General features: G+C 34.5%; 1 protein-coding gene across 1 annotated transcript; it reads left to right on the top strand.

The window, feature by feature from the left end:
* Positions 1-1,572: 1,572 nt before the first annotated feature.
* On the top strand, positions 1,573-7,978 carry LOC127250722 (probable pectate lyase 8). Its single transcript, XM_051274142.1, has 6 exons — positions 1,573-1,769; positions 2,628-2,690; positions 5,769-6,411; positions 6,483-6,586; positions 7,082-7,220; positions 7,302-7,978. Exons 1-6 carry the CDS (start codon positions 1,678-1,680, stop codon positions 7,521-7,523), a joined length of 1,263 nt encoding a protein of 420 aa, XP_051130099.1. The 5' UTR covers positions 1,573-1,677; the 3' UTR covers positions 7,524-7,978.
* Positions 7,979-8,416: the final 438 nt, after the last annotated feature.

Genomic DNA, 8,416 nt, shown 5'->3' with positions numbered 1-8,416 from the left:
TCGTCACTGTCGGAAGGAGTCCCGGAGAAGACGATCGTATTCGGCGCTGTCCGTAGGAGTACCGGAAGGAGAGTAGCTATCGCCGTTGTTCATCGAATCGCCGAAAGAAGCTGTCGTGTGTCGGCGCCCAGATCTCCGATTCCAGAAATCAATCTCGAAAGGGAGTTTTCTTCAAATTCTATTCTGAGTGTTGATTATTGATTGAGCTGTTTGCTTGTGTTTTAATTTGCATACTCCAGAATGCCTTTAGCCTTAAGTCTTGGTTCGATTTCGCTTTATATTAATTTGGGTTTTATTCGAATTTTGCTTCTGCTAATTCATTGTCGTATTTTGTATACGAGGTTTTGATCCGAGAATAAATTCACAACAGAACACATTAGCTCACATTACTCCATAATACATAAATGATTTTAAATTGTAAAATTTGAGTATTTGATAACATTTGAGGGTACCCTCTTTGTTTAGTTCTGCCCACGAGTCTATTATTATTTTAGCACTCTAAATGAATTCTGTTTGAAAATAGTATTACAAGTAGATATTTTTTACTGAATAGTCCTCTGGTGCCAAATTTGCCGCCCGTGCTCATGTGACTGAAATGTCGACGTCATCAAGGACACCTGGATCCGACCCGACCCTAAAAAATTATTAAAAATTTGACTCATATTCAACTCAACATCTCAATAATTGGACCTGACCCAAATAACTAAGTTGGGTTCATGTCAAATCCTGGATCTATTCGGATCGATTGTCATTCATATCTATACTTATTGAAAAATAAATTGATATTTTATGTTTGGACAACAAAAAATAACAAAATATATACAGACTCCCGATTGAGTAAACTCTCATGTGGTACGTACCTATGAATTCTTGTTTGCATAGGGCTTTAGTTTGATTGCAGCTAGCGCGAGGTTGCTAATAAATTACTACTAAAGTCGAAAAGGTCTTTAAATGAATATTGTTATACTTCAAATATATCTCAACAGTAAATAAAATAAATATTATTTTACTTCAAATATATGTCAACAATACATAATATATATATATATATATATTGAATGCATGGACCCATGCTATAAATATAATTATTGTGTATAGTTCCTTAGCCTCTATACTTTCAAATTCAACATATCATGAATATTTGAATATATAATTTTTAAAAATTCTAAGGTATCATGAATATTTGAATATATATTTTTTAAAAATTCTAAGGTATCATGAATATTTGAATATATGTATACATATATATTTTAAAAATTTGAAGGTATCAATTTCAATGTACTAATAAATTAAAGTTAGATATTTTTAAAATGTTGTGTTTTTTGTCTTATTTTCTTGACAACGCATTTAAGTCTAAACTAGTGTAGCCACCAATGCATGTGCATGTGCATGTGCATGTGCTTTATTATGAAGACAGTTAGTTAGTTCAGAGGATAATGCATGTGCAATTAGTACTCTTGGCAGTTAATTAACGGCCGTTAACTCTTAACGTTTTCCGTCTTCGTCTCCATCCCACTCTATAAATTCTGCACACGGTCCTTACACTGTTTCCAAATTCTCCACTCCCATTTTTTGTGTGTATGCACAAAATGTATGCATACATATAAATACGTACAAACATATATATATATACATAGAGAGAGAGAGAGAGAGAGAGAGAGGAGTGTGCGATAATCAATGGCGGTTTCATCGAAGAAGGAACATCAGCTGCATCTGGTTTGGATGCTGATTTTGGTGCTAGGTCTTGCCGGAGCTCAAGGAAATTCAAGGTTCGATCGAATTCCTGTTTAAAAATTAATTAATTAGCTGTTTTACTGGTGTTTGATTTGCGTGGTTTCAGTTGTTTTTTTCAAAATTTTGTCGGTTTATGGAGTTTTGGTGCATTCCTCTGTTTCAATTTTAATGGAAATTTTCAACGGAGTTCAATTTTCCGCGGAGAATGTGGTTGGAACTTTTTGCACTTTCGTTTCTATTTGCAAATCGTAAAAGCAATTTGTTTAATCAAACGCCGGAGTACGTTGCTAGCAGAGCTCTGCGAACTACTCATCAATGGCGGAAAATTATAGCTCTTCGTTTTTCTCAAATCCTTCTATATTGAACATCCTCATCCATCGGATACCGTCACGAACCATTTCGCCAATTGAGCTGTCTCCAATCTCCATTGCCAAAAAAAAAAATCAATCCAATTTACATTCACCGATCAGATATTTCAATTGATCGATATCTAATGCATCATTGAGCTAAGCTAAAATTCCATTCCCGTCGAATTTCTGAGGTATATATATATATATATATGCATAGGTTGCCTGCATTACCTTGAGCACCATACACCGTCAATCATCATCATCAATTCATCACTCAGTCAGCGGTTATGTGTATTAGCAATTAAAGTAGTAGAATGAATATATATATATATTGGTTGAAGGTGTCGGTTAGATGTGATGTGAGGGTAGCTCGTACTGTGCACGCCGTCCACCATTTATTTTCAGTTGTTTGGGTCCCTGCAATTGCATGCCTTGATAATTCCATTTACTACTTTTTTGCTTTTCTTCTCTTCTGCAGTAAATAACAATTGGCTCCAATTAACCTTATAGTAATGTAATTATGGCTTCAATTTGATTTATTAGGTTGGGAAGAAGGAGTGAAGAAGCTCTGGATGACTCTGAAGAGGTTGCAAAAATGGTAGAAATGTGGGTAACCCATCCATCCATCCATCTCACCCTTTTTTTAATTAATTTATTTATATATTGACCTTTTGGTTGCATTTAATTGATCTTAACTTGGGTGTGCATTTATTGGGTTTTCTGGTTTGGGTGTCATCAATTTAATAAGTTGAAGTAACAATTTCGGTTGGAGTTTTCTTCACCATTCAATGCCACTATGCCTTTTGGGCAGACCTACATATGTCCCTACCCACGTGCTCTGCCTGTGCCTGTGCCTGCATCTAAACTCTCTTTTTATTATTATTATTATTATACTTTTGTCCATTTCCATGGACAAACAAAACTGGACAGTGATCCCCAATTTCAGCAAGTACAACAACTCGGCTTGCTTTGATTTCATTCTACTTTCATGAAATGATCATTTACCCTATTTTTTTTAAAAAATCAATTAATCAAGTCATCATTCTTTTACGTTTTCACAGACTTGTTCATCTTGTATTTGGTGGCGTTTATGGTTTTTTAATGCTTTATTTTTTTATATGATTATTATTATTTGTTTGGGGTTGATGACTCCAATCATCCATTCCATGTGGTTTAATATGTATTTTGTGGATCTTATTCTGATAGTATTTGGCCAGGCCAGGCCATGTGCAACAAAACAAACAAGCCAGCAGAATATATTCAGAAAATTAAAAGACTTGTCCACTCTCATTTTCTCATCACATAATCATTGATTTGACTCTTAGTCACATGGGCTTTCAAGAGATTATTATTCCTAGTTATGTGTTAAATAAATCAATCAATCCATTTGGCATTAAGTGATTGCACTATACTAATTAGAATTAGTCCGTTAATAAATGTCTCAAGAACATGGCTCCTTTAGATGCATGTTTTTATTTTTGTGCTCTCTTCTGTTTATACATATATTTTTGTCAATAGTAATCTTTTTTAAATATTTTATTAATTATATTTATCATCCGGTCACAATAGTTGGAGGAAGGGAATATATATATATATATATTTTTTTTGTTTTAAAACTTCAAAATTTTGTTTAAATGGGGCTCTGAAATTTTTAAATTTTTTTATTATAAAAAAAATAAAAATCTATTAATAAATAATTTAAAAATAACTATATAAAGAGTCCTGGTGTCAAGTGAGAAATGGCTCACTTCACTTAAGCATCGCATCATGTTAGCACTGTCAAAAGATATGACGCACGATGTTTATAGGTATCACTTGTGTATCTTTTAGTCACGTGACTGCTGTATCGTATCTCATCCCCCATATGTGGCCAAAAGATACATTGCTTCCAGCTAGTATTACTCTCTCTCTCTCTCTCTCTCTCTCTCAACTAATTGTATCATTTTGCTTAGAGAAATAAATAAATAATTAATAATAATAATAATAATATTTTAATATCAAAATAGAATGAAAAAAATCTAGCATAATTACAATGAACGAATAAAGTATATTATAATTGCAATAATCAAATTCATTCACGTATTGGGATCAATGGGTTTAGGGTATCACTTATATAGTTATATGCATATATGCTGTCTTACCCACATTATCATCTCCGTTTGTTTGTTTGTATTTTTCATGTCTGCTTGTTTATTACTTTCTTGTATATTTTTAATTTTATTATTCCAGTAACAGTGAAAATATTCTAATATGGTATTGATATTAATATTTAATTTTTTTTTAAAAAAAAAAATCTTTAATATTGTGATATATATATATATATTATTGTAGTTTAAATAGTACAAAAAGCAAAACAAAATCTAACAATCTTATATTATAATTGGCAACTTCTTGTTTTTGATCCGATATAATTTGCAACTTTGTGTGTGTTGTAGTTCAGTTTTTTTTTTTTTTTTGTCTATTTAAATAACAGTTTGAATGTATTGTTTTGTAAAAAATATATATATATAATATATTTTCATAAAAAAATATAATAGTTATGCAATACAAAAAATTTAAATTTAACATTAAAAAAGAGAGCCCTAGCTTTAATATTGATTGAAGCTAATACAACAATACTATTTTTTGGTAATTTTACTGGGCTTGTGTTCTTTCAACAAAACCCCATAACCTGTAGTCTCACAAGAAGTATGTATCTATGCCAATTTCTACCAGCTTTATCCATAATTGTTCAAGCCCAATAAATTCTTTTAAAGTTTCGAATACTTTCTTTGTTATTTTCATTTGGTTAGTCAGTCTTTTAAATTTATTTATTATTAATTTTAATTATTATTTTCTATTTAATATTTATTTTATATTTTCTTTAATTTTTAGCTAAAATTTTAAAAGTACCTTCAATTACTGTTATATTTTTCTAAATTAGTACTTGATATGATAGTTTTTTAAAAAATAATAATAAATGTGTTATATAAAAAAAACCTCAATAACATGCATGTATATGAAGTTAACAATGGGTTCATTCGTGTTATGTTCATATTGGATTAAATTTTTTAAACTGGGTGAAATCATTTAATGATGTTTATGTTTATAATATGTGGGGTTTGTAAATGGAGTTGTCTAGTCCTATTAGATTAAAATGATTTGATATACATAATAATAAATAAATAAATATTAATATATTATAATCCAATTGTTGGATAGGTAGGCATGAGTGGACATAAAAATCGAATTAAACCGTCCAACTGTTAATTGAACTGAATTTTCAGTTAATCGAGCAAATTCGGTTTGAATACCAAAACTGCATATTTGATATTTATTCGGTTATGTTTGGTTTCGATTTTTGATATTTTTTTCGGCTCAGTTAATAATCGAAACGAATATATTCATATTATTATATTTTAAATTTTATACTAATAATTATATTCGATTTCGGTTTCGATTCTAGTTATTTGCAATAGTGCAAATATTTTCGATTAGGGTAAAAATTCAATTTGGATATTTCGGGTATTTGTTTGATTCTATTAGAGGCCTTCAATCCTAACCATTTGTTTACTACACTGTATATCTAATTTGTCGAAATTTTTGACTCAAATTTAATATTTTTCATCTACTTTGACGTGTGTCGGATTAGTTATCGCCGGCTCTAGTTGTACCTACTACTAAATTTGATTGTACGGGAAACAGGGCGATCAGAAACAGCACGGAGAGGCGGAAACTGGGATTCTTCTCCTGCGGGAGCGGCAACCCCATCGACGACTGCTGGCGCTGCAACCGCAACTGGCAGCGCAACCGGAAGGCCCTGGCCGACTGCGGCATCGGCTTCGGCCGCAACGCCATCGGCGGCCGCGACGGCCGCTACTACGTGGTGACCGACCCCGGCGACGACGACCCCGTAAACCCGCGGCCGGGCACTCTCCGGCACGCCGTCATCCAGGAGGAGCCTCTGTGGATCACATTCCGACGTGACATGGTGATCACTCTCAAGCAGGAGCTCATCATGAACAGCTTCAAGACCATCGACGGCCGCGGCGCCAACGTCCACATCGCCAACGGAGCCTGCATCACCATACAGTTCGTCACCAATGTCATCGTCCACGGCCTCCACATACACGACTGCCGCCCCACCGGGAATGCCATGGTGAGGAGCTCCCCGTCCCATTATGGCTGGAGGACCATGGCCGACGGGGACGCCATCTCTATATTCGGGTCGAGCCACATTTGGGTGGATCACAATTCACTCTCGAATTGCGCCGACGGGCTCGTGGATGCCGTCATGGGGTCGAACTCCATCACCATTTCCAATAATTATTTCACTCACCACAATGAGGCGAGTCTCTTCAGTCTGATAGATATATATTTAATCGATGGAATTTAATTTAATTTATCTTATTAATGCAGGTTATGTTGTTGGGGCATAGTGACTCTTACATGAGAGACAAGCAAATGCAAGTGACCATTGCATTCAACCATTTTGGGGAAGGCCTCATTCAAAGAATGCCAAGGTATGTTTTTAATGTAGCTAGTGTTTTGGATTGTTTTCATTTAATTGATGAAAAATCATTGTTTTGTTAAAATCTTGAACATAATCATAATACCGCAAATTTGTTTATAATACACTTTTGGTTTAAAAAGCCCATATAATTTTTTCTCCGTGACTTAGAAATTGAATAGGCTGCGGATTCTGTGTTGATCCGGTCAAGTCAACATAGTGCTGATTTTACTGGATTAGTCTATGCTATAGGGATGATCAATATATGTTTATATTGTGTTATAAAATAGCATATGAAGTTGAAAGATATGTATAAAAATATGTTGGTCACCCATATGCTATATGCTGATCTGATTAAATCAATATCATGTTGACTTGATCGAATCAGCAGCTGATCCATGTCCAATTGAATAAGTATGAGAATATGGTCGCTAGTTTTTTAGGGACACTGCACATAACTTCTAAATAACGAGTAATTGTTTGTTTTTGGTGTCCGGCGCGAATGTAGGTGTAGACATGGATACTTCCATGTGGTGAACAACGACTACACTCACTGGGAAATGTACGCAATAGGGGGTAGCGCCGAACCCACCATCAACAGCCAAGGCAACAGATACCTTGCACCGGCAAATCCCTTTGCAAAAGAGGTACATATATATATGTTCTGAACAACGTTGTAATCCAATCTAATCCGATCGAGATAATGGAGTTGGTGAGGTGTGGTGCAGGTGACCAAGAGAGTGGATACAGATGACAACCAATGGAAAGGGTGGAATTGGAGATCGGAAGGGGACTTGATGCTGAACGGGGCTTACTTCACGTCTTCGGGGGCTGGCGCATCATCCAGCTACGCCCGAGCTTCCAGCTTGGGCGCCAAGTCCTCTGCCATGGTTGGCCCTATGACTTCTGGTGCCGGCGCCCTCGGTTGTCGCCCCGGACGCTTGTGCTAGCAAGCAAACACCCTTACTTACACTTACACCCCTATTCACTATATATATAAAAAAAAGAAAGTCACACACATAGCATGATCCATGATGGATCATAAATGAACAATTATAATTATTGTTTCCATGTTTTTTTTTTTTTTTTCATTTGATCCCTTACCTATATATAAATAGTATTTTAATTTGGTTTCTAAATGATGTGGTTACTGCTACAGTACAGTACAACACAGAGTTCATCAGTCAGTAGAGATATGATTGATGATAATCGGCTCAGGCTCAACTCATTGCGCGCAACCTCGGCCTGCTGCTCTTCTCCGATCCGCCATTAGGTTCAAATCAATTTTATTGTTAGAAGTAGTGCAGGTGCGGAAGCGTTGTTGTTCATTATTTCTCTTAATTCGAACTAGCTAGCTAGCTACTTCTTGTGTTATATATAAATATATACATTCTCTATTATATTCTATACTTTGCTTAATTAATTTGGTTGTGCTGCTGTTGCTGTTGAGTTTGTAATGCTGATATATACACTAGCTCTGAAAAAACAAGTCCCACTGGGCAAACTATATGTGACAAATGGACTTGGAGGCTACGGGGTTTAAATCCATGACCTCACAATCACAAGTTCACTCCCCACACCATTAGGTTATCGATTACCATACTTCTATTTTCTATTGTTAAATAGAGGAAGAAAAGTTTGATGAGGTAAAGTTAAGAGGCCGAAAGAAATAGAAATTAAGTAGATATATATAAATATATATATATATAATACTTTTTTAGTTGTTTATAGGAATGATGAAAATGAATGAATGCATATATATAATACTTTTAGAAAAATTGACACTTGTGACACCCAATCAATAATGATCAAACAAAAGAAGACAAAATAGAACGATAAAAAA

Source organism: Andrographis paniculata, unplaced genomic scaffold, assembly GCF_009805555.1.
Source record: "Andrographis paniculata isolate CXL003 unplaced genomic scaffold, ASM980555v1 Contig37END, whole genome shotgun sequence".
In the NCBI taxonomy this organism is placed as follows: domain Eukaryota; kingdom Viridiplantae; phylum Streptophyta; class Magnoliopsida; order Lamiales; family Acanthaceae; genus Andrographis; species Andrographis paniculata.
Note: the sequence above shows the minus strand (reverse complement) of the source record. Positions and strands in the feature narration are given on the sequence as shown.

Coding starts and splice junctions, on each gene's coding strand:
- LOC127250722 (XM_051274142.1), top strand. CDS start 1,678: ATGGCGGTTTCATCGAAGAAGGAACATCAGCTGCATCTGGTTTGGATG. Junction 2,691..5,768: donor GTTGCAAAAATGGTAGAAAT/GTGGGTAACCCA, acceptor TACGGGAAACAG/GGCGATCAGAAACAGCACGG. Junction 6,587..7,081: donor CTCATTCAAAGAATGCCAAG/GTATGTTTTTAA, acceptor GCGCGAATGTAG/GTGTAGACATGGATACTTCC.